This window comes from Convolutriloba macropyga, chromosome 5 (assembly GCF_964194025.1).
Source record: "Convolutriloba macropyga chromosome 5, txConMacr16.3, whole genome shotgun sequence".
NCBI classification, from domain to species: Eukaryota; Metazoa; Xenacoelomorpha; order Acoela; family Convolutidae; genus Convolutriloba; species Convolutriloba macropyga.
Window position 1 is genome coordinate 50,133,457 of NC_134472.1, and position 27,709 is coordinate 50,161,165.

At 33.6% G+C, this 27,709-nt stretch overlaps 1 protein-coding gene across 4 annotated transcripts in view; it reads left to right on the top strand.

Annotated features, from left to right (window-relative positions):
* LOC142339440 (uncharacterized) overlaps positions 1-27,709 on the top strand; it is a 157,527-nt gene that overhangs the window by 21,639 nt on the left and 108,179 nt on the right. Inside the window, exons 1-2 of one of the 4 annotated variants that reach the window (XM_075389473.1) lie at positions 2,554-3,232; positions 6,465-8,289. In XM_075389473.1, coding sequence (XP_075245588.1) covers positions 7,960-8,289 — 330 coding nt within the window. In that variant the 5' untranslated portion in view covers positions 2,554-3,232; positions 6,465-7,959. Of the gene's footprint in view, positions 1-2,553; positions 3,233-6,464; positions 8,290-27,709 lie in introns of those variants that run through there. The other 3 variants (XM_075389474.1, XM_075389476.1, XM_075389475.1) reach the window with 3 other exon arrangements.

Here is a 27,709-nt window from a genome sequence, read left to right on the forward strand (position 1 = left end):
ATCGGTTTGTTTGGTACTGTCGGTTTCGAATGTATAAAAATTCAGTTTGGGCGTTTATGGACACAAGAGAGATTCGGTATGTTCGGTTTTAGAGGATTCGTAAGTTCGGTATTTAAACGTAAGAGACGTCGGTATGTTCGTTTGAAAATTACGTAAGAATTTGCCGCTTTTTTCCTTCGGAAAATTTGGTTTTTCTGTATATAATGTAGTCAAACGTTACGATACGGTCTTTTGCAGGAATTTCATTCGTTCTTCTGATCACTGAAGTCTTCTTTTTTTAGCTCACTCACAAAAATAAATGAACGTGTAAAATTTTCTTAATCAAATTTGAATTGAAAATTGTAAGATATTTGGCGATTATTGATGATAAATCTGTTGATTTATTTGCATTCACTGAGTTTGGACATATTTTTTGTAGTTTGCAAGCAAAATTTTTGGAGGTTTGTTGCGTTTCAAAACGCCCAAGGCCAATCGTGCGTATTGTTTGGTCTTCTTTTCAGACTAATTTGCTTTTCAGAACTGGATCTTAAAAAATCTTGATGTTTCTCCAAAAGATACCGAACCTCGCTTACCTTTAAAAACGACGATACCGAATCTCTCTCACATTTCAGAACGACTTTCCCGAACCTTTTCTGTGCTAAAAACCGAGCAAAAACGATGATACCAACTGAAAAATTAAAGAAACTTTCAAAGTTCTTGACTAGAAATAAAACGACAATCCCGGTGATGTTTCAAAATTGATCATTTCTCTACTAGGTATATAGGCATGTGTATGGATGAATGAAAGTAAATTTCTGTTCTAAATTGGTAAAAATCCACCGTTCTCTTGTTCAACCGACGAAAACTGATTGTTCTTATGTTTTCAAGCCGTTTACTGATAGTTGATACCGCTAGTTGAGACAACCCAACAAAAATGGCAAAAAAGTTTGTAGGAAACTTTCGGTATGTACGGTTTCAAACGTAAGAAAGCTTTGGTATGATTGGTTTCATTGGTATTGTCGGTTTCGAACGTATGAAATTTTCGGTTTGGTCGTTTTTGGACACAAGAGAGATTCGGTATGTTCGGTTTTGGAAGAATTGTATGTTCGGTATTTAAACGAAAGGGACCATCGGTATGTTTGTTTTAAAATTACTTGAGAAACTGTTGCTTTTTCCCATGAAAAAATTGATTTTTCTGTATATAATATTGTCAAACGTTATGATAGGGTCTTTTTGTAGGAAATTCATACGTTCTTCTGATCATTGAAAATTCTTTTTTAGCTCATTCACAAAAATAAATCAACGCGTAAAAGGTTCTTAATTAAATTTGAATTTGAAAATGTGACAATTTTGTTGAATATTGATGATAAATCTGTTGATTAATTCGCATTCACTGAGTTTGGACATACTTTTTTGTAGTTTGCAAGCAAAGTTTTTGGGGGTTGGTTGCGTTTCAAAACGCCCAAGGCCAATCGTGTTTATTGTTCGGTCTGCTTTTCAGACTAATCTTCTTTTCGGAACTCAATCTTAAAAAATCTTAATGTTTAAAAACCGAAAAATTCTCAACTAGGGACGTTTTAAAACCGAGGATAAGCAACGCTTTGTATGTTTAAAGCCGGGAAAACCGCTTATACCGACGAAAAAAGACAAGGATTTTGATCGGTTTCGACGAAGTAAAACCGAGGAAAACCAACGCTTTGTATGTTTAAAGCCGGGAAAACCGCTTATACCGACGAAAAAAGACAAGGATTTTGATCGGTTTCGACGAAGTAAAACCGAGGAAAACCAACGATTTCTTATTATTGAAAATGAAAAAAATATCAACAGGGGAGAGATTCAAATAATCACTTCAACCAATACCAGATTGACTGTCTATAAAAACACTATATTTTGTAGTGTTTATTCCCAACTCTCAAACTCTGACCCCACCCAATCTCCCTCCCCCCTCCCGGACGTACCCACCACCACCCTCCTGGTCTGCAATATACAATATTACAACATAGCATGTCTGGTGTTACAAAATAACATGTCTGGTGTCTAGCCCAGGTTTTGATTTTTCGTGCACTAATTCTAGGTTGAAAGCAATGCACTGTTTTGTATTATTTATTTTCCTGGAAGTCATAGGGCGATAGTGAGACAGTGTAAGCATATTTAAGTGCAAGTTGTAAGATCCGCTTTGCAATCCACATAACTGGAAACAGCCTCCGGAGTGTGTTTATCTTTTTGATCTCTAAATGTTTTACCACTTTTCAAATTCCTCAGGTAGTTATGGCACAGGCTAGCCTTTAATCTCTAAGGGGTCTTAAATAATGCATGCATATACTAGATTGACGCGTGTTACACTACAATCTAGAACTCCTTAAAATTTTGAAAAAGAATGGGAGAAATAGTGAATAAACGAGAGAAAAGAATGGCTTTTCATAAAAATACACTCACTCATTTTTACATTCTTGTTTTACTCTCTCATAGCTATTTTAGCGCTTTTTATCCTTATATTTTTGAGCAGCAACCTCGATCTAATATAAATTTATTCATGGACTTTTATATATGCGTTCCTCTATCAACCAATCCGCGGTTTAATACCATAAATACAATACCAAGTGTTCACTTTTCTTTAATTTTGTTTCTCTTTTTTATTTTTTGTCTTCAATTTATATGGAGCTCTGCTTTCTTTTCATTCATACTGCTCGCTCGCCTTTTCTGCAAACAAATTTTAACTCTGATACCATTCATTTACTTTAACTTCTCTTTTACTCTTTCGGAACAGATTCTCCGACTGTTGTGCAATTTTGCTCCACTATTATTAACTGACAGTTAATAACTGGTGTTAAAGGACTAATTTCCATGGAATGCGCACTATTATCTGCCCCCAAAATTACCCGAGCTGCGTGATTGCTTTGATCGAGGTTTAAACAGACAGAAACCCAACTGGTAATTTCAATAGTTACAGATTGCCATTTGTCAGCCAAAAACACTTTGATCTATAACACATTTTTTGAACTCTCTTCACCTTTTTCAATTTTCAACTTCAAAAATTAATTTTATGACTTTGTTTCAAATTAATGCGGTTTTAATTTCCTGTTGTGGTAAATAATCAGCTCAGCTGGTAAAATTTAATAATAGTTATAACAGATAAGAGAGCACTGCTTCGAGAATCGGCTAGATCGAAGTGATAGCAGTGGCCTAAATAGATCACAACTGGCCTATTATTATTTTTATTATTATTTCACTGGTCTCGTCTCCAATTCAAAAGGTGAGAAATTCGATCACTGTTTTCAAATTCCGTTTTCTAATGTTACTTCCAAAAAACAAGCAAAAGTTTTGGAAAAATTTTTCAACAAAAAAGATAATTTCAGTTAAACAAAAAGGACCAAAATTCAGGACGCGAAATAGGCTAAATCAGCTGAATGCCATACTTGAACTCTAAAACCAGATAAATTGTAGATGAAAGAGCACAAAAAGTAGCAACAGAAAATGAACGGAAAAATATTGTTGAGAGACCGACTTCTCTAAACGAGGTAGCTCTAAATGGTTTGAACCGCGTCGTCTCATATGCAAAGAGCAGCTAATTTTTCGGCCGCATGTAGCATAGGAGAGCAACTGTTGTCGACAATCTCGCGTTCGATCATGAAATGCGTTGAATTCAATTTTTTTTAAAAACAATAGATTTCAATTTTTTTAATCAACAAAAGAAAATCAACTGTGAGCGATAATTTGAACAGACTCTGGGAAAATCTGTCTAGCAAAACTAAATACTTGTACAATAGCATTTGATGGATTTGTTGAAATTCATTAAAAAAATTAACATCAGTTCAAGGGCCAGTCTAACGGCAATCTCTAACAGCGTTGTTAAGATGAATTGCTTGCTCCGCAGTTCTAAATTTCGGTTTATTTTCTTATTTTCCGATATAAATTGACATGCTGAAATTTAACTCAATCTTTGTGTAAAAGAATTAAAAGCCAAACAAGGCACGTAAGTGAAATGATGTGAAGTCAGTTGTATCCAGTTGCCACTTCGTAATTATTATTGAACAAAATATTAAAAAAAAAACTTTTCAAAAGATCAAATAGATCTTTTGCAACCTGAAACCTAAAAATTCATTTAAATCTGGCAGAGAACGTTTGAATGGGATAACTGATATATAAAGTTGGAGACATTGCTAATTTAAACTGGCGGAGACACTGCTGAATGCAATAAAAAGAAATTCATTGTTTGAAAAAAGTTCGAGTTCTGGTTTCTGGCATCGAGCCTCAGTTTTAGTTTTCCGAAAAAGATCAGCAGAGTTAATCACGATATCTGGATGTCAATTCAATTTGTCAGAGCAGAAAGATCTGCTATTTGTAATCTTCGTATTTCTCATTAAAATATAGCAAAAATGTAATCTTAGAAAAAACGTGCCTATAACATTTTTAAAAACTTTTATATTAGGTACTATAGACACTCTAACAAAGGGTTTGGCAAGGTTGAAAACTCTGCCAAATGTTTTTCAAGATCTTCCTTAAAAGTGCTTGCTGACACAACCAAGATCACCTGCGAAGAAAACATGAATATAATGGGCATTTGGGTCGTCAGCAAAAAATAAAACCCTCAAAAAGTATTATTAATAATAAGAATAATGATATTTGAGAAAGTTTGAAACATATTTAGTAACACCATGCATTATGATCTAGTACCCGGGTTGCTCATCATACACAATTTTTAGTAGTCATACTAGGTCATATATGATTCCTAGTAATCATACAAGGTCATGTATGATTTGTATGATTTCTTAGTAGTCATGCAAGGATCATAAATGATTTCCTAGAAATCATACAGGGATCATACAAAAAAATTCAAAGCCTAACAACTGTATATCTTTCATTTTCTTTTGATGTTGAAAAAATTTCCTAGAAATCATACAAGGTCATATATGACGCATAAAACATTGACTGGTTTTACAAATTCCCGTATAATGTAGTCAGAGGACATAATAAATTATTATATCTCATTTGCATTCCACATTCGATTCTTTGTCTGGGCGAAAAGAGTAACCTTCCAACTTAAATACATTCAGAAAACGAATTTGAGGTTATCAGCAAAAATTTCTTCAAATGTTTTTAATATAAATGAGCATTTATATGTATAAGCTGGCTTCAGAGAATATCAGAACTTTATTTATCTGTTTGGACTTACTCAATAACTGCGTGCTCAACTTTGCAAATGATATTACACGTTTGTGTATTTTGGCGCATCACAAAGTGATGTCGGGGAATCACATAAGTGAGTCTTTGCCGAATGAAATTTTTAAAAGACATAAATGGTTTAAAAATTTATGAAAAATAGATTTATGATTCTTGGTATTTATACTAGGATCATATATGATTTCTTTGTAGTCATACAAGGTTCATATATGATTTCCTAGTAATCATTTATGATTTCTTAGTAGTCATACAAGGATCGTACTAAGAAATACGTTATGATTTGTATGATACCATGTATGATCCTTGTATGACTACTCAGAAGTGGTGACCCGGGTAAGTAGTTACAAGCATTTTTTAAAGATTTTGTAACAACATTTATCAGATGATTCGTGCAGGATCCAAAAACATATTCAAAGAATATAAAAAAGTGTTCTATTCGATGATCCAAAGCAGAAACAGTCGTTGCTTGAGTGATTTTTGTCTCTAATTTTTTGTTTCTAATTTTCACCAAACAGTTATGGAGCGGACCGCCTTCTCTCGTTCAAAGGTATTGTGAATTTTCAACTGGAACACTGCTTCTTACTTTATGGACCATAACTCAATAATTTCTTACCGATTGAAGTTAAAAAACAAGTGGCATTAACAAATGATTTCCACTTCGTTAATAGTTCATCATACAGTTCTTTAGTTTCGTTTGCATTTTGCAACAATCATTAAAATAATTCAACTATATCGCCAAGTTCATAAGACTATTACAATTTATCAATGTAGCATATAGCTATTTCACGTTTTCATAATAAACTCAAGTAGGTAAATTTCCGTTGCAAAATTTAGTAAAAGCAAATTAAAAAAACATTATCCACCAATTGCTACATTGAAATTTTGTCAATGTTCTGCGATATGTCCTTCGGCAACCTTTCACAAAAATTTTTTGGCAAGTTCTAAAATACGAGACTAATTTGTATTTCCTACAATATTTCACACTTCTGCCTTCTAAAGGCTTAATTTTGGTGCGTGTGCACATGTGTTGGGGAAGGGTACAATTTCACATGAGCCCAAGCGCTTATGAGTAGAAAAATGTATACAACTGATTATTTTGCAAATTCCTTATAGTGGGCTGGCCAAAAATAATCAGTCCTAAATATTAGATCCTGTCCATATAATTCCTAAAAATATTTTCGCATCCCAATACTTGTTGTTGTTGTTGTTGTTGTTTTTCTACCTTGGCTCTTAGCTGCCTCACGTAAACAACTATGACACTGGCTCTTTCTGTACGTGCTTGCTATTTTTGTTCACCTCTTTAGATGCGTGGGTGAAATAAGACGAAAAGACAGTTCGTGTGAAAGCTTTGCCCTGAAATTATGATGCTGGCTAAAGTCAGACGCGGTGTGGGAGAGAGAGAAAAAACAATAAATCACCGCCCCCAATAAATAACAAGCGACACTTTAATACAATTGGGGGAATGTGGATAGAATGCCAATTTAGCCCTTTTATTTATTTCCATAAACAACAACAATATCCCCCTCTTGTCACTCATTGTTTATCCCTTCAAAGCGGTTGATTATTGATTTCTCCTTCTATACACAGTGGTGAAGCATTCTTTCCACATAGCTGAAGTTTTCCTCTTTCCAATGCTTAAACACCCCATTCACATAGCTCGTTTCGACTTGGCGCGTCGGTTAATAAAATTTCACCTCTGCTTTATTGCTTTTACCCTGCCCTATCTTTGATTGGTTAGTTGTCGATTATTTATTGCGACAATTTAGTTACCTATCTCCCTTTCCTCACTATAGTAACCCAGTTTTAACTTAATTATGAAAGCTTAAACAAACTTCTGTTTCGGATTACCTGAATTTCTGACTATACGCTGTTTGTTGGCAATTAGTCTGTGCCTAAAATTGGAGGTCAAAAAATTGAGGAATAATTTCACGCGATGCTTTGATTATTTTATGGAACGTTTTATTTGAGATACACGGTCACTGATTGTTCTAATAGGTTTACCCCGCGGGCAAAAACACCGCAAAAGACCTCTGCGACCCACCCATAATTGTTATCTTTTTATCCCTAAATAACCTAAACAGCCGTAATGTCTGAAGTGAACAAACGTATTTTATCACATCAAAAACGGCGCTACCACTTCCCGGATTTCGAAGGAAGCCATTTACATTAATGCGTGTGTAAATCAATGCTGCATTAATCTGCAGTTTTGCTCAACTCACCTCGTTCCTGTTATACGAAACGAAATGGAAGCGGCGATTATTACGTTTACGTCACACCATTGGACTGAATTAGCCGCGTCTTTTCATACCGAGATCGCCAGCACACATTAATTTTTCATGCCTCAAAGAGGAGGCACTTAAAGTACTGAAGATACGTTGTAGTATGGTACAGTAGTACACACTACACCAACTTTTTTTTCATTTTTAATTTACTCTCGAGCATTTTACATTATGCTGAAACAATGAGCGCCAAATTACAACAACCAGGCTAGCTCAGCTCCCTCTCTATCTCTCCCGTGCAGCATATTTTGTGTTCACCATTCAAGCGTATCTCCACAAACAGCTAAACATGTTTACTAACTTATGAACTTTTTCAAAGTTGCATCTGTTGAGTTCATAATACACATTAATTGCTTTTGACAAAATTATCAGCTTATTGTCTTTGACAGAGAAAAAACAGTTTGACAAAAAGTGAACTGAGCAAAGGTTTCAAACAGCAATTACGCAAGCAAAACTTACCCTAATTTTGTTTACAAATACACTTCCACACTTTGTTTACTCTTCTTTGCCTTTGTTTACAATGAACATGAATTTGTTCCTGAATGATTCCGGGAATTCCAGCAACGTACAAGACGAAGCACACAAGAAAATTGTACTCAATATAGGAGGAACTCGGCACGAAACCCTCAAATCAACCCTTCGGAAGATTCCAGCGACTCGACTGTCAAAACTGTGCGAGAACCCTCTGAGTTATGACGCCCAGAAGAACGAGTACTTCTTTGATCGACATCCGGATGTGTTTTCCCAGATTTTGAACTACTACAGAACAGGAAAACTACACTACCCTACAGATGTTTGTGGTCCACTTTTTGAAGAGGAGCTCCGATTTTGGGATTTAGACTCAACACAGGTAAGTGGAACACAAAGTTTTCAGAAATTAAACTATAGAGTTGTATCTAATTACATTGCGTCCTAGCGGGCAAGTTGAAAGCAATGCTATCTTTTTTATGAAGTAAACCTGTAAGTTATTAAGATTATAGCCCTAAGGTTAGATATCCACATGCTTTCAAATGTTAAGTAAATTAATCACAGTATCAGTATTGTTATTAAAATAATAATCTTAAAATCAGTTAAGCACCTTTTGTGATAAAGCCATTTACCTATCTGATTTCCACTAGATAACTAAAGTTGTAATCTTATATCAGCAGATATATTACTGCATCAATGAAAAAATGGGCGAAATTCTATCATTTATTTTTTGATATGTTTTGCAACCATATAACACAACAGAGCAGGACTGATATCCCACTATCAACTTTATTTCAAAGAAATTATTTTCCAATGTTAATACAATAGTTCAACTTCACCTGGTTGAGACCGGATGTTAATCTTCTGCGGTCTTTCCAGATGATGTTTACTCAAGACAGAATAAACTTTCGGGTTTCACTTAAACAAAGGAGCAATGTTCCCGGAGGCTGGTAGCAGATCAAATCAGCGCGATTATTTATTATGAAGACCGTTTTTCTAAACATTGAAAAGTCTTTTGTACACTAGGCAAGTTATCCTGCTTACTAATGTCTCTCAAACCAAGTTGGTAGCAATAATTATAGTCCTTTCGGATTGTTTTTTTTTCGTCTGACAATTTAAGTTTTTGACCTCAAAACAGTTTAACTTTTTGACCGAAACTGTTGTGGAAACGTAAATTGATGGTGTGATTCTGACAGAATTCATCTGGTTTTCAGTTATCGGAATGGTTTGTTGCACTTGTTGGGCCAATTTGTGCTATAGTGAAAATCAAGTTTCCGCTCTGCAAAACGTGACAATAAATAAATATTATTGTGCTTGGAATGTTTTATATTGGTGTTAGTTTCCAACTTTTTGTTTCGACCCACCTTAATGGGGGAGGAACTGTTAGAAGGTTGAAAGAGAACAACCTAATGTAAATTGTGCATAAGATAAGCTTGACATAGCTTGACAAGAAGCTCTACTTGTTCAACGTATACTTGGCTAGAGAAATGAAGCCTTGAGGAACAAGAAAGAACGTAAGAACGGGTTATAAGAGATGCCCAAGTTCGAGAGCTTAAGACCAGTTGGTGTAATTGGGTAGCACACTAGGCTTGCAAGTAAGAGATGCTGTTTCGAATCCAGTACTGGTCCATTTTCACAGTAGTTGCACCTGAATAGATCCCCTAACAGGTTATGGGCCCAGACCCTAGTCTCTGAGCTTAACCGCAAAAGAGAGACAATATAGTTAGAAACTGTGAAAGAGAGGATGCGCAATTTAAGGGGGAGTGTTAGAAGGTTTAAAGAGAACAACCTAATGTAAATTGTGCATAAGATAAGCTTGACATAGCTTGACAGGAAGCTCTACTTGTTCAACGTATACTTGGCTAGAGAAATGAAGCCTTGAGGAACAAGAAAGAACGTAAGAACGGGTTATAAGAGATGCCCAAGTTCGAGAGCTTGAGACCAGTTGGTGTAATTGGGTAGCACTCTAGGCTTGCAAGTAAGAGATGCTGGTTCGAATCCAGTACTGGTCCATTTTCACAGTAGTTGCACCTGAATAGACCCCCTAACAGGTTATGGGCCCAGACCCTAGTCTCTGAGCTTAACCGCAAAAGAGAGACAATATAGTTAGAAACTGTGAAAAAGAGGATGCGCAATTTAAGGGGGAGTGTTAGAAGGTTGAAAGAGAACAACCTAATGTAAATTGTGCATAAGATAAGCTTGACATAGCTTGACAAGAAGCTCTACTTGTTCAACGTATACTTGGCTAGAGAAATGAAGCCTTGAGGAACAAGAAAGAACGTAAGAACGGGTTATAATAGATGCCCAAGTTCGAGAGCTTAAGACCAGTTGGTGTAATTGGGTAGCACACTAGGCTTGCAAGTAAGAGATGCTGGTTCGAATCCAGTACTTGTCCATTTTCACAGTAGTTGCACCTGAATAGACCCCCTAACAGGAACTATATGCTCAACTGGTGTTTTTGTTCAGTCAGTTTTAGCCAATCGATATATTCATCACAGAGAATTTAGAATGGTACATCAGAAAATCTGTACAGCTTAGAAAACAAAAAAAATAAATTGGCAATTTTCCTTTGTTCCATGGAGTTACCGACGTTTAAATTTTTGCGCACAATTGATTAAGTTCCCTTCAATTTATTCATATTTTCCGTGTTTTTGCTCAATTTTTCGTTAATGTTCCTTTAAAATATGCTTAAAATATAAACGATAGCATTAACGGTTTTCAAGACAGATAAGTGTTGCTGAAAGTTTTAGATCGAATTTTTGGAGCAACTAAACGTTTTTCATCAAAAGTGGCACCAACAATGCCTCTTTAGTCAATCTGTTTAAATTTGTAGAAGTAAAAACATAAAAACTGCGGAAATTTCTCAAACTGCAAGGCGGGCAAGATTTACCTCTTGCTTGTAATATTTTCTAAATTTGTTTTGTTGCTTGTTTACGTTAATTGCAGAACTGAATGAATGATTTCAAACAAGGGCCTGACTATTATTAGATGCCAATTACGGGGAATTATAACTCATGTGAAAAACTCAATGTTTTTTGGCCTCATTACAGTGTATCAAGTAATTTTTTGTGAAATTTTGAGTTCTAACTGTAACCGTTGTTATTTTGTAGTTTTGAATTTGTTTCAATAATGACATCTCCAATTGGCCTCCTAAGGATGTAGAATTTTGTCTAAGCACTTCATCTATAAACTTAACCTAAAAATAGCTCTGTCTTCTTTTGTCAACTTCTGGATAGGTCTCAGCAAAGAGATGTCGTATTTTCTGTCTAGTGAATTAACAATTAGTCTTCGTGGCAGTTTAATATTTTGATGAATTGCTTTTTGGCTTTGATACTAAGAGATTTCAATTATTTTTTTTGGGCATTTGCCCCTTTTTGAGGTTCCCTTTCGTTGTCTCGTCACAATATCACATTAATAAAAGGTCACTTATCTCATTAATGACGTTCAAAAAAGCTACAACTGAACATGTGTTTTGTGAATAGAGTGTTGCAACAACGTTCGACTACGTTTCCTAGCAAAAATTAAGTGAAGTTATGATTCATGCTTTTTATGCTCTGCTTTTTATAGTCATATGACATAGTTTGGATACTCACTGGTCTGAGTGGTTCCATATGGGCGTTTGTAAATGAATCTATAAATTGTTTTCAGTTAACATCAAATGGTTTTCATGACTTTGAAATTAATTGTTCTCAAAAAATGTTACTAAAATTTTTCAACTGTTTTTATTGTTTGTCTTGTCTCGTAGTCTTGTTAATGGTTGATCTCGCTGGGTTTTTTATGTGGCATTATTTAAGTCCTTCAGTAGTTTGACAGTAGAGAGTTTTTAGTTGTGCGCTACTATCTTTGAAAAAAAATAATTCCTTTGAAACAATAAACCTTTGAAACAATAAATCTCTCCCCCATTTGAAAGACAATTAGGTCAAAAATGTAGATGAGTGGGGTTGGAAAATTTTATGTGCAAATGCGCATTACCGAACCTCCTTGCTGTTATGTATAGTAAGAGCTTTATCCAAAGCCTTTGCGAACGTCTTCTAGTTGCTTTATGATAAAGCAATGAAACCTATTCTTTGATAAAATACAAAAAATATATTTTAATTTGGACATGCTTGAGAAACTTGTTGGAACATAATGTGCTGAAAACTGATCCGCAAAAGTTGCTTCGCTACAAAATTATAATCTTGCGTTCGTCAGAGTTTTGATCGCAAACGGTTTTTACATAATTTGCATTGCACAGCCAACCATAGAACCCATAACGTGATATCTTTGGACCCAAATGAAGATGAAATATGTAAACAACATAATATACTCCAAAGTACTCCTTCAAGAATACGTTCGAGAATTGGACAATTTATTTATTACCATAAAAAAAACGCGCTAATTGAGCGCTAAAATGGTGTTAATCTTGGACCTTTTCTTACTTGTTCACTGAAAACACCAGAATTCGCAAGCTTTTCGCTTAGATTATTTGAAATTTAAGTCATTTGTTGATTCCACCGAAGGTTTTCTGCTTTATTGTTACTTTTTTAAAACGTTGTCTCAGGGTGGTTCGTCTTTTGAAATTGATCGAAACAAAAATGAGTAACTAATGAACCATTTCTACAACACTTGAGCTAATAAAACTGGCAGGTTCAACTGCTTCTTGTGCTACAAACAATTAGCATGGAGGCTGAACCAATAGTTTAGGGTTGAAATAGGATACTTTTTATCTTCATTATTGTATTATTCTATAGTGAAATTAAGATAGCAACGCTTTTAGTTTTGGTAAACTCGTTAATTCGGATTAGTTTCGATGATCGAAAGGGTACTTCATGGATAGTTCATGGATTAGGTACGGAATGTTTTTCCTCTGGCCATTTTAATAATTGAAGAAACAGTAATAGTGGTCCTATGAGAAACACTTATTCTTCCTATTGGATAAAGTTGACCTATAAGTTTCCCTTGAAGGTGATCTCAATGCTCTGAAAATGCTAATTAAGATTTGTTGAACTCTACTGAAGTTCAAACATAGTTCCTTCATCTTCCCACTCGATCAACGAAAACACAAAATTTGAAAAGCTCCCTCGTGTTGTTCGAGTATCAAAATAACAAGATTCGCTTTCTGTGCCAACGTTTCAAACGTTTCAGAAATCAACTCTTACATCTTAGGAGGAAAACTCATTAAGTTTGAGCTGTAAGTTATTCACAATCGATCGCGTATACTTTGTGAAGAAATCAAAAGAATACTTGAAATAAATTCAAGTCGGTTTATGTTTTGATCAGTTAATATTTCAAAAGCGTTTGTTGTTTAAAAATCGTTCAGGCGGCTTTTGACAGGAAGTCAGAGAGATAAATAATTTAAAATTTTTCCTTCCAAATATAAAATTGAGAGCATCAAATTAGATTGTCTATCATTATGACAGCAGTACAAAACAATGCCTTAATTATGCAAACCTTAATTTTACATCATTACAATTCATCTAGAGAACAAATTGTCACAAAATGATTTCAGACTAATTTTTATTTTGTTTCCTGGTTTTATGACCAGTAACAGAAGAAAATTAAGTTAAAAAAATAGCTTGTTTATATACGTCAAATTGAGACTGAGTGGAATGAAATATTTAAAAGGTAGCTAACATTACAAAAAATTTTGTTGAGTATAGTCAATGATGAAATGCTTACTCAAGCTTCTGTTGATGTTTCCATGATAGCACATGAAACAGTGCAACTTTTGAGAAACAATTTGACCTACCTTATTCAACAAAATCAAGCAAGTCAGATATATCATCATTCAAAACAATTTTTTTGGTTATAGAGTTTTTAAAATTTGATTAAATATATAAAGCTAGGAGGCTCGCTAATGTGCGTTGGCACATAATGTTTTGACCCCGATCCACCAAGTTTTTGACTTAATTGCCCACCAACTGAGGAAGAGATAGAAAACTTTCAAAATAATTGCCTAAGGTTAGAAAATAATTGATGTATCCAATTAAAAAGTCGGCTTAAGTTCTGAGCACTATACAATTGAATCGATATTTCATTAGAGAGCAGACGCTACCTGCCATTAGGGAGAGTAAAAGACAAGAAAAGCAAAACCAAGTAAAACAACAAGCATAACTTACGACAACTCAATGTCTATCTATTTATTCTTTAAAAACTTAATGAAAAACCAAAATAGCATCAGATAAAAAGTAAACCGAACTAAATGAATTAGATAGTACGAAAAAAGATATGGGACTTGTTTTTATTTAGAATAAACAACAAGAAGACAGAAAACAAAGAGGGCAAAAATTAAAAAGAACTCGTTTAAATTTTTTGAAAACAATTAAATTCAAAGTCATGAAAACAATTAGCTATGATCTGAAACCATTAATTGGCTTCATTTACACCTTCATACAATACCATTGAGACTTGTCATTATTCAGAATGTCGTACTACTACAAAAGAGTGAATCAGACAGAAATCAGAAAGTCACTTTAAATTTGAGGAAACGGCGTCGAAGCCTATAGGATCAGAATCTATTTACTAAAAATATCAATAATATTCAATTTCACCTTATTTTAGAGCCATCAATGTGACATTTAACGAGTCACTAATGTGCCGTAAATGTGATAATAGGACATGACAACAAAATAGAACCTCGAAAAATGCAAAATTAAAAATGTGATATCAACGACAAAAAAAATAGTTTCGAATAAAAAACAGCAATCAAGATTGCAATAAAAGTCAAGTAACAAAAATACAACCTCTTTTTGCAAACACTACACTGAGAAGTTGTAGAAATGGAATTGGAATTGGCAGTTCTCAAATACCATTTTTTTAAAACAAATTTCTTACAAGCGTAAGGCATAAGCTTTTAACTTAAAAACAATAAATGGTTAATATTTTCATGGATTAGGAACTAATGATTGTCATAAGTGCAAATAAGTCGAAAGACTAAACATTAACACTGAATACATTCAGAACCCAAAAAATCACCAACAATTTTTTGAATACGGTGTTAAAGCCAAAACACCATAAGCTTTGCACTGGAATTGTTATGTATGTTCGATGGCCTCCTTTTGTGCATAATTTTGACCTTTCAATAATTTATGCCTGATTTTTAACCATTTTGGTCGATAACTAACATTCACAAGGTAACAAAGGCTAAAGTGTTTCAAAAAAGTGTACGGGTCCCCTGTAATTTTGGAACTTTCAAAATCCACAACCAGACCAAAACTGGACCCGCTCTTATTCCTTTCCCATTGCAACAAAAATTCCCGAACTGTTACGAAAATATCTAATGTGACCAAAAAGCCATTATATCAAAACTAAAATGATGTATTTTGAAAACTTATTGAGTTATATTACCAAAAAAAAACTTTATTTACAAACTAAAATAGATAGTTTATTTAATAGCTCCAAAAACAATTGAATTGTTGGACTCAGTCTAAAGATTAAAAAAGAACTCCAAAGGCTGGCAAACGGCAAAAGTTCTTAAAATTTACTGAGGTTTAAAATCATGATGTTTACTCAAAAACAAATTATTTATTCATTGTACCATTATCTAACATACATGGGACATCATATTATTTGAAGTCATAAATCAAAACAGACTTTCCTGCAATTGAGATGAAAAATTACAAAAAAATGATTAGGACAGACCCGAATTACCACCCGAATCCTTTTTCATTGCAGAAACCAACAGACGGTTCAAAATTAGCATTGCTATCGTTGCGCTCCTGTTGAGAAAACAGCATTGTTCTAAGAAATTGCGTTATGACTTTTTGGCAAAAGAAAATCTTGATATATCAAAATTAAACTATGCATTGTTTTGTAATTATTGATTTAATTTTGCGAAGGACTGCAAAAATGTTATTTTCAGACAGATTTTATAGGAACTTGAGGTACAATTAGTTATTAATTGAAAACAGGAAGATTGCGTTAGTAGTTTTCATATCTTCACCATCGATAAAACTGGACAAAATGGAACAAATAGGAATATTTGATGTCATTTCTTAAGAAAAAAGGGGGAAAAGCTGCATTTTCAATAATTTAGCTCAAAAGAATCATCAACTATCTGCTATTTTAAAACCTAAAACCAATCAGATTATCGTTAACAATTTTCTCATATTTTAGCAGAAATTGATCAAAATTGAAGAAAAACTTACGAAAAATGCGAACAAAACAACGGATTTTAGGCCCACGCTCACATTTCTTTAAACCTCCGTAATTTATCGGAAAAACAAAAATCAAAACAAAAAATCTTTTCAATTTGAAACTCTACGCTTGACAAGCTTTCTAATGATACCACTCACAATCCTGTACAATGAATATATCGATCGACGAAAATTGACCAACAAAAAATAAACAGAGTTGAGTATATAGTTACTCCTCAACTAAAATGATTCAGAACAATAACAATTTTTCAACGACTTTGTTTTTCGGGGATAAAAAAATATATATCACGCTGAGAGTAAACCTCCAAGGTCCTGTTTTTGTATAAATACCTTACTGAGAAGATATGGGTTTCGCGAAATTTGTTCGTCCAGATAGTGATTAAATCATAAGCTCTATTTTCGGCTGTTTTAATACTTATCAAGCTCTTAAGTGCAAGGGGTTAAACACATCGCAATGGGTTTTTAATTATGTTTTAAGCAAAACAAAAGGTTTTTTATTCAATTTTTTCGTCCGTGTCGTTGTTTAACTCGTAGATCATTGAAATTTTTATTGTCTTTTTTTTCAATCTAAAGATCGTTTTTCTTATTAAGACTGCGAGGAAGACTCAATAATCTTATTTTTTTGCCCATTGCAGTGCATACCATACTCTATTAATTGGATTTGTCGTTAATGAAACTAATATTCAATAAAAGCTAGAAAAAAGGAAAAAGGGGGCAAAGTTCAAAAACCCATTAATTTTTTTTTGAAACCAAATGTTTTCATGTCATAACAAACATTAGTTTTTAACTAAGAAAAATCGGGATATATTATTACACAAATACCAAAAAAAGCCAATTGGACCTTCTTTTGGGATAATTAAGTCACTGGAGTACAAAACAACAAAAATACCAACACAAAGAGGTCAAAACTTAAGAAACAATTTGCAAAATCATAGAATACCGAAGCCACTAAAAATAAAAAGTATTTAACTGCAAAATTCATTTTGTGATGTCAGTTATTATATAACTGAGAGGCTATGTATGTTCACTTGGGTCTGAATTCAAAAGCGATGGGACCTGTTATTAGAGGGACTATTTCGAAAACCCAAGAAATTGGAACCAAACAAATAATTCAATCTGAGAAAAATTTTTACGAAAACTCTAACGGTTCAAATCATCAAAAAGTTAAAGCATTAAAAAAGAAATATATGTCTGCTTTACTTATTACTGCGTTCATTTAATTTAATGTTAGAAAATTGACCGGAAATTTCATTGAAGAGACTATGATGGACGTAAAAAAAGTGCCAATTTCAGAAAAAGAGCTGAAAATGTTAAAACCAATAGCCATCAATTGATGGAATTAATTACTTTAGCTGATACCGCAACAGGAGCTAATGACACCTGTCATTAACCATAACAGTTTGTATAACTTGTTGCAAACAACAAGTTGAGTTAAAAACAAGAAAACCGAAGGAAACGTAAGTGAAAACAGTTATTGAAAAAACTATTCAATCCATACGCTTTTCACTGAAGGCTTTATTTATGTTGAATTGGATTTTCTCAAATCCAATCGAACCTGTCATTTTGTCATAATGCGTAAAACTCCATAAACGCAAACACAAATCTGAGGAAATGTGCAAAAATCAGAAAGCCTTTATGAAAAGTTTATTTGTCAAAGTCGCTGAAACCATTCGCTTGTAACTGAATGCATTAAATACGCTCAAGTATAACACAATGAGAAACGAACCAAAAAATCTGTCAAAAATTGGAATTAGTCTTACGTTTCCAAAAAAAACAACATAGACCGGTATAATCAGTGTGACAAGACTTCAAAGAAGAAAAAGCACAATAATGAATGAATATCCAGATACCACAAAGATCTTATGAAAAACTCGTGGTATCAGTTTCATAAAAAATAGTTAAACTGGTCTCTGTGATAGTGACTAACCTACAAATCGACAGACATAAGACTAAAAGAGGGCAAAATCCGAAAAAATTAGTTTTTTTTGTGAAAGTTTTTCAGGGTCAAAACAGCCATTAGGTATCAACTTAGAGCGATAGGTAGGTTTACATAGTCTTTTTAATGCACCCTGTAGTGTAGGACTTTTGTTGGATGAGACTAGGTCGTATGACTACAAAAAGATGAACAAATGCTGGCAGAAACAGAAACAGTATGAAAGCTATGATAAAGAAGAGCTTTTCGCTGAAAAAAAGTCAGTGTTTATGGGACGTAATTGAATATGTCAATGACCAACAATAATTTGAAAAATGAATTTTCTGTAACTGACATGGAAACTACAAAAAATATATTTGAAAAAAAAAAACGCTCCAATAGAGTTTAAATCCTTTTGATTGCAAAAATTCAGATCAGACCAAAATTTGGCATGTAACTGCTGGTCGTCTATTATGAAAACTTAAGTAGCGTAACAATTGATCTCAAACAAAAATTTGGTACAACGAAAACTAAATTTCAATAAATTTGATGTTAACCTTTAAGAAAATTAAGACAACTGAACTAATAAGTTAAGTCACAAAAGTATTAAACCTGGTTTATTCCTGATAAATAAAATTAACTCCAGGAAAAAATTTTTAACTTATTTTTCATTGCTTTAATGATCAGCGATCTAATGATACCAACAACAACACTCTATGATGATTCAATTGATTGGCCAAAATTGACAGAATAAAAAACCAGTTGAGCATTTAGTTCCTCTCCCCACGTAGGTAAGTCGAAACAACAATTTGCATAGCTAATTCAATTATATTTTGCACAACTATTAACTCGTTTAGTAAAACAAAGAATTATCTAAATGATATTATTGAACTAAAATTTGAAATTTTTAATGAAACCTGACCAGTATTTATTTTTGATGAAGTTTTTCACCTTAAAGATATCCACTTTAAGGAAAGAAGAAATGTTTGTCAATAAATCTTTTTTTTCATACAGAACTAGAAGTTTAAGTATGAATGAGCACTTTTTTGTCGTAGAACAGATCTTTTGCTAGTTGTTTCGTAAGTTTTTGTTTTTGAGAAGGTAAAAAACAATTTTGAAGTAATTCAGTACATTTATTCAGGAACAAAACTGGAATCTGCCAGTATTACGATTAATACAAAAACCGTCAATCCAAATGGCATGAAAGTTTTGTTCGATTCATCTTTATAAATGCAAATATATCTCTTCTAATGCATGTTATTACCGTAGCACTAGCAATGTTTACCTATTGTCTCATGGATATGACGGGCAAAATAATGCTACATACAAAATAGCTACAGCCAACATATGATTATTAAATAATTTGATTTTCTTCAATCCTATTTTCCCAAAATGTCAAATTTTTGCGGCAACAATTTCTGCATTCTTTTTCCAGTTATTTTAGGTATTTGTCAAAATTCCTCGTAGCCGTCAATTTTTACTTATCTTCGGCTAATGAGAAACTGAACTGAAACTTAATTATGATAAATTTGTGTGGATTTTTATTGTTTTTTAAATTTTTAGAAAAGTTCCGATAAGAACTGAGCAGCTATGAAGCTATCGTGCGTTTTTTAAAATTACCTACTTTATTTATTTGACTCGTTCTCAATTCTCTGTTTTGAAAACATCTAAAAACGACAACGAAAAGTTACTGAAATGAAATATTTACCTAACAAAGATGAAATATTTACCTAATGAAATATTTACCTAACAAAGATGAACAAACATCCTAGCATTGTCAAATCGGGTTGTTTTTTGATAAAAAGAATTCTCGGATGCGAAAAAAATTTATCCAAATTTCACGACACACTTAAACTATCCAACCTATTGAGAAGGTTTTAACTCCTGTCATATTTTCAGAAAATGGAAAGACCTTTTTCACCCCCAAATGATACTGTAAAAAATTTTTCGGCGAATTTATGAAAAAATTTTTGCAAAAAAAACGTTTGCAGGTTAAGTAAATCACCTTAACGGACGCTTTATTTACATTGTTGAGCGCTGATCCCCTCGTCAGCGTAGAATTAGGAAGAGAAGCAGAACAATATGGCTTGATTGCTACCACAAAAAATTGCAGCGTCACAGTTTTTACAAAATTTGGTGATAATTTTAGCTCAGTTATAGTTTATTTTCTCAAAGCAGTTGTTTATAATCAAGAAATGGCAATTAGGAGACAGGAGTCAACAAATCTTTAGGTTTTGAGGAAAGTTGATGTTGAGGAATGATTCTTTAGCAATGACAGAAATTTGGCTTGTTGTCAAATCATTTCTATTATATTTTCAAAAAAGATATCAACGGAAAACAACAACAGAAACAATCGAAAAGGTAAAAACCAACGTTGCATAAAAAAGTTTGGCTGCAATCGGATTCGTCACTGAGGATTAAAAATTTGATTTATTTTTCTTTTGTGTTTCATTGCTTGAATTCCTCCCAATTAATATCAAATCATTTCTACATGATAAAATCTTTCTTTTGGTTGATATTAGGCCACTTAGGCCAGCAGCTGACGTAAACTCTAATTAATTTGCAAACTGATCCTAAAAAATTGTCTCTCTGCGAGACTTCGCTGAGATACAATGACTCAGTTTTAAGATACAGAATAAACGCAAACTGTTCCGCACAATAGCATAAAAAGGAGGACTGCTTGCAATTTCTATGAAGAAAAACTGCAGTTTAGAAATTATAAAACCGAGCAAAAAACTGAGAATCTGTTTTTTAGAGCCTAAGAGGCAAAGGCATTTTGAACGTTTTTTTGGTATACTGCCCTCCAGATACAAATTTGCCTGCATCGTTAGAGCAATTTGAAAAACTATTCGAAGTAGCAATCAACTTGAATGGAAACTCATTTGTCTTTTTGGTTGTGATTTTATTCTTGACAAACTCATCAGGAACTCATTAAAATCAAACGTATTGTACCCGTGCAATTTTTGTCCAAAAAGAGTTCAATCAACTACCTGAAAACTCATTGACCACGCATTTCCTCCAATTTTATTAAATATTCGACAATAACCATGGATCTAACTGATCACTATCCAGTTTAAAAAAAGCTTCCATGAACAAAAAAACAGAGCCAAAAAACACATGACAACTGAACCCAACAACTGAAAACGTTGGACGATGATATTGTTCCAACAAACTTTCTATTTAAACTGAAGCATCAAATGTCTGAGTTGCCTGTGTATTAACTGAAAAAAATAAATTGTCTGTCGAAAAATTTATTGCAATATCTCGAAGATGTAGTGCCAGTGGAACGTTCCGTATCACCCAGCTGTACTATGCTGGGACAGAACGTTAAAAAACTTTCAATGTTCAATACGAGTTTTACCAGTGTCAGCTAAAAATCTAGCCCAAGGAAACCGAGAAGCTTATCAAACAAAAAAGTGTGATTGAACCTTGAAAATACTCAAGACCAAGGCTAAATTTTATAATTCAAAACTGGGCAATAAATCCATTAAATCTTTTTTTCCAGATTCTATAGCGTCTTTTTTTCTGGTTATGTCAATGAAAAAATTCAAAAAAAAACTGCAGATAGTTTGAATGATTTCTTTAGAAGCGATTAATATGCTTTGGGTACACATTTTTCTCAAACATTCATCACTTTTTATCCCTAAGTTAGCCATTATTCTCCTGTATTAATTACAACACTTGAAGGCATGATGACCATGAGAAAACTTTTTACCAATTAACCGTCAGCTGGTCATCACAACAGAGTATACAGGTTTTCAGGTCTTCTACTCGCTAAGATTTTATCTCGTAATTTTCGAAAATACATTAACTTAATAGCTGTAAATTGGCAAAAGTAGTTAGTATTCTTGAAACTTGTATTACTTTTGCGCCAGGAAGCAATTGACCAATATTTTTGCAAAGATTATTTTTTTCAAACTTTACTAAATTCAATAATATACTTCAGAATATTAGGTCTCATTAAAAACATGACATTCTCAAAACCAATCAAATTGGATTGTGATCTAGTTTGAACTATAATAACGCCGTGAAAGAACTGACCGAATTAACCCTAACAGTAATGGAGTACAAGGCTTCTGGTCAATCAGGCTTGCTTGGGTTGAAAAAAGCGTTTGACACGGCAGATCATCACATACTCCACGAAAAACCTGATCTCTTAGGCTGTGATGGTCAAAAAATAATCTTGTCGAAAACCACTAGATAGTTTTGGATCAGGTTATTTTACCACCACAGTCTAAGATATCAGGTTTTTGACCAAGAAGTTTTTTGATATAGTCTGGGTAACTTGTTGTCAACACAAAATTAATAAATTATGGAGTACAGTGGGGCTCAATTCTGAGTCCCTTTTGTTCCATTTTTCATCAAAAATCAGCCCAAAAACCGTAACGGTTTGCAACAATTAACTCTATGCCGATGAAACTAGTCTATTTTGTCTATAAAAAGCCGGAGAAGTCTCCAAGTGCAACGTCAAAGATTTAACCCATTGGCTATATCGTAAACTAAGCTTACCTTTAAAAACGTTTGAATTTGTGCCAGCAATGATACATCAAAATTTTTTAAAGTGAATCATGAAAGTATCTTGGCACACACTTTGATAAAAATGGAGATTTTAGGCACCTTGAAAACCTGATTAGTAGGACATTGATAGATTTTTGTGGAATTTTTTGTAAGTAAACCATTCTTCTTTATCAAACACCGTCTCATTTTTTACGATAAATATGCAAATTCATTCGTCAATTTTGACGTTCTAATCTGTGGATGTACTTAAAGATCTTATCTACAAGACTTTTAAGCATTCAAAAAAATCATTACGGGCAATATTCTTCATAAGGAAGATTACCTGTGTATCTGAAGTTTTCTAGAAAAACAGGATCGTTCTGGATTTGGACTACACGTTTCAACATCTTTCTGAATTATTCAGAAGAATAAGAGACGGTCGCTATGATATGTTGCTCACCTGAATGCCCAATTTTTGAGTCCAGTAGGTATTAGAAGAGAATCTCAAAGACTTTTAACCCCAGCACTGATGTTGAATTGTTTTTGAGAAACATCAATTTGTACCCGTTACTTATAAGCCAAGTAAATTTTTTTCATTTATTCATGCATCTGTTTTTAGCTGGGTAAAAATGACCAGCATGTGCAATTCAGAATTTCACTTTTAAAAAAGAACAAAATTGTAAACGATATTCTTAGGGGCATAAAAAACTAGAATCTAGCTGACCTACATTTGTGGAAAAGTTTTTATGAGAGTATCAAGAAATCACTTTGCGAAAAGTAGAAAACGGATATTTCAGCGTTTATTAGTTCAATAGTTTATTTGGATAAATTTAAATTGTTGAGCTAGTTGTCAGGCCATTGTTTTTGCTGCTCCGTCAGTTGTAATACGAAAAATTTCCCCTCAAAAATGTTTCCGCTCAGCTTTTATGACTTTCTGTTTCATATTTTAAACTACAATAAAAACTATTGATTACGAAACTGTATCCAATAATCGGTTGCGTTTTTGAACAAATTCGACTGTATTCTGTTCAAAGTAACCTGAGATGTGAAATATTTACTCCGCCCAATTAAAGAAGTCAATTAGAGGAGTTTCAGACATTTGCTCATTGTGGCAGCTTTCCCTTTGAAGAGTCCAATTTATCAATAAAATACAAACTAGGAGGGGCATACAGAAGATCTGTCTCCGCTTGATTATCTTTCAAAAAAGAGTTACTTACCATCCATCAAACAAACATGCCGGCTTAATAGCTCTGTTTTATTGTGTCTTCAACTATGATGTAAATGAGGGCGCGGTCAGCCTTATTTACCAAAGTTCTATCCTTTTGTTACAAACAAACAACACTGTCAAAGTAGAGGTTAATGCCTTAGATATCGTAGAAGCGATGCTTCTATAATCTAAGATATAGTTTTTCCCTTATTCTTTTTAGCTCTGGCCCACTATTCTGAATTAAAATTTGTTCTCTGCGATGCAGTTTGCTAAGCGTTGAATTGATACGCGTTTGAACAGCTGACAAGGACAAAGATTTTTCTATTGCGTATAAGTTTGCTCTTTCCAGTTTGTTTTGGTGAGCGTTCCTTTTTCGAGTGGAGGAAAAGCTGCAGTTTAAAAAAGGCCTCTCTTAGTTATAACATCAAATGTCTGAGTTGCCTGTGTATTAACTGAAAAAAATAAAATGTCTGTCCAAAAATTTATTGCAATATCTCGAAGATGTAGTGCCAGTGGAACCTTCCGTATCACACAATTGTACTATGCTGGGACAGAACGTTAAAAAGCTTTCAATGTTCAATACGAGTTTTTCCAGTGTCAGCTAAAAATCTAGCCCAAGGAAACCGAGAAGCTTATCAAACAAAAAAAAGTGATTGAACATTGAAATTACTCAAGACCAAGGCTAAATTTTATAATTCAAAACTGGGCATTAAATCCATTAAATCATTCTTTCCAGATTCTATAGCGTCTTTTTTTCTGGTTATGTCAATGAAGAAATTCAAAAAAAACTGCAGATAGTTTGAATGATTTCTTTAGAAGCGATTAATATGCTTTGGGTACACATTTTTCTCAAACATTCATCACTTTTTATCCCTAAGTTAGCCATTATTCTCCTGTATTAATTACAACACTTGAAAGCACGATGTCCATGAGAAAACTTTTTACCAATTAACCGTCAGCTGGTCATCACAACAGAGTATACAGGTTTTCAGGTCTTCTACTTGCTAAGATTTTATCTCGTAATTTTCAAAAATACATTAACTTAATAGCTGTAAATTGGCAAAAGTAGTTAGTATCCATGAAACTTGTATTACTTTTGCGCCAGGAAGCAATTGACCAATATTTTTGCAAAGATTATTTTTTTCAAACTTTACTAAATTCAATAATAAACTTCAGAATATTAGGTCTCATTAAAAACATGACATTCTCAAAACCAATCAAATCGGATTGTGATCTAATTTGAATTATAATAACGCCGTGAAAGAACTGACCGAATTAACCCTAACAGTAATGGAGTACAAGGCTCTGGTCAATCAGGCTTGCTTGGGTTGAAAAAAGCGTTTGACACCGCAGATCATCACATACTCCACGAAAAACCTGATCTCTTAGGCTGTGATGGTCAAAAAATAATCTTGTCGAAAACCACTACATAGTTTTGGATCAGATTATTTTACCAACACAGCCTAAGAGATCAGGTTTTTGACCACGAATTTTTTTGATATTGTCTGGGTAACTTGTTGTCAACACAAAATTCATAAATTATGGAGTACAGTGGGGCTCAATTCTGAGTCCTCTTTTGTTCCATTTTTAATCAAAAACCGTAACAGATTGCAACAATTAACTCTATGCCGATGAAACTAGTCTATTTTGTCTATAAAAAGCCGGAGAAGTCTCCAAGTGCAACGTCAAAGATTTAACCCATTGGCTATATCGTAAACTAAGCTTACCTTTAAAAACGTTTGATATAGTGCCAGCAATGATACATCAAACGTGTATCTGAAGTTTTCTAGAAAAACAGGATCGTTCTGGATTTGGACTACACGTTTCAACATCTTTCTGAATTATTCAGAAGAATAAAAGACGGTCGCTATGATATGTTGCTCACCTGAATGCCCAATTTTTGAGTGCAGTAGGTATTAGAAGAGAATCTCAAAGACTTTTAACCCCAGCACTGATGTTGAATTGTTTTTGAGAAACATCAATTTGTACCCGTTACTTATATGCCAAGTAAATTTTTTTCATTTATTCATGCATCTGTTTTTAGCTGGGTAAAAATGACCAGCATGTGCAATTCAGAATTTCACTTTTAAAAAAGAACAAAATTGTAAACGATATTCTTAGGGGCATAAAAAACTAGAATCTAGCTGACCTACATTTGTGGAAAAGTTTTTATGAGAGTATCAAGAAATCACTTTGCGAAAAGTAGAAAACGGATATTTCAGCGTTTATTAGTTCAATAGTTTATTTGGATAAATTTAAATTGTTGAGCTAGTCGTCAGGCCATTGTTTTTGCTGCTCCGTCAGTTGTAATACGAAAAATTTCCCCTCAAAAATGTTTCCGCTCAGCTTTTATGACTTTCTGTTTCATATTTTAAACTACAATAAAAACTATTGATTACGAAACTGTATCCAATAATCGGTTGCGTTTTTGAACAAATTCGACTGTATTCTGTTCAAAGTAACCTGAGATGTGAAATATTTACTCCGCCCAATTAAGGAAGTCAATTAGAGGAGTTTCAGACATTTGCTCATTGTGGCAGCTTTCCCTTTGAAGAGTCCAATTTATCAATAAAATACGAACTAGGAGGGGCATACAAAAGATCTGTCTCCGCTTGATAATCTTTCAAAAAAGAGTTACTTACCATCCATCAAACAAATATGCCGGCTTAATAGCTCTGTTTTATTGTGTCTTCAACTATGATGTAAATGGGGGCGCGGTCAGCCTTATTTACCAAAGTTCTATCCTTTTGTTACAAACAAACAACACTGTCAAAGTAGAGGTTAATGCCTTAGATATCGTAGAAGCGATGCTTCTATAATCTAAGATATAGTTTTTCCCTTATTCTTTTTAGCTCTGGCCCACTATTCTGAATTAAAATTTGTTCTCTGCGATGCAGTTTGCTAAGCGTTGAATTGATACGCGTTTGAACAGCTGACAAGGACAAAGATTTTTCTATTGCGTATAAGTTTGCTCTTTCCAGTTTGTTTTGGTGAGCGTTCCTTTTTCAAGTGGAGGAAAAGCTGCAGTTTAAAAAAGGCCTCTCTTAGTTATAACACAGTTTTAACTCTAGTTAAAAACTCTTTCCACTGCGTTGTTAAGAAGCGCCGCTATTGCATCATTAGCAGAGAGCGGCCTTAACCGAAAAATTAAACTATAGTGTCTGTCTGCAGCAAATAGTTTAATTTTTTTCCGGTTTGAATTTGATCGCCCCCAGTACCACTTATGCCCCCACCCCCTCACGCATTTCAATTTATGAGTTGGTCTAAGCTGGAGGTTAGATAAGGAAAGAAATACGTCTTATATTTTTTGACCCATATGGAACGAGAAATTCAGGAACAGAAGAATTTGCAGAAGTGAACAATAAGTTCAGAAATGAACTAGCGCGCAATTTTCTGAACAAGAAGTGAGGCAAAAGTTTGCTAATTGTTCAGAAAATTCTGTTTTGGTTTTGAAATCGGAGATTTTTTTCATTTTTGAGAGAAATTTCCTTTTTTATTTCCTTATTTCCTTTCTTAAAAATTTCATTTTTAAGAAACTTAAAATTACTGTTTAAAAAATTTGTCGGTTTCAAACATTTTCTGCCAATTATAAAGCAAAGTTATCATAAGCGCATTGCGTATGCAATAACTACGTATTTTCCTTAAAACATCAATGTTGTATTGAATCTTTGCCATTTAAATGCTTTCCTATATTCTGGTAACGCAAACAAAAACTGCTAACTATCAATGGAAAATCAGCTAATTAGGGAAGCGGCAAAGTGGAAGAAAGCACTATTGAATGCATTAGGGCTCAAATGCGGAACACAATCACTGCCGCATATTGACAGGGCAAATTAGCATGAATGACAAAGGCCTTTCAAACTTGCAAAACAACTTCAAGTAAACAATAACAAAACAAGTGTGGGTGGCTTTTAAAATTGTAAACACAATGACGTCATTGGAAATGAACTAGGTACTATTGTTTTGAAAACTAACAAGATGCTGAACGCAAAAGCCTCCCTATTTTTACACGAAAAATTTGAATGATCTATCGTGGGTCAAAATAAACAAA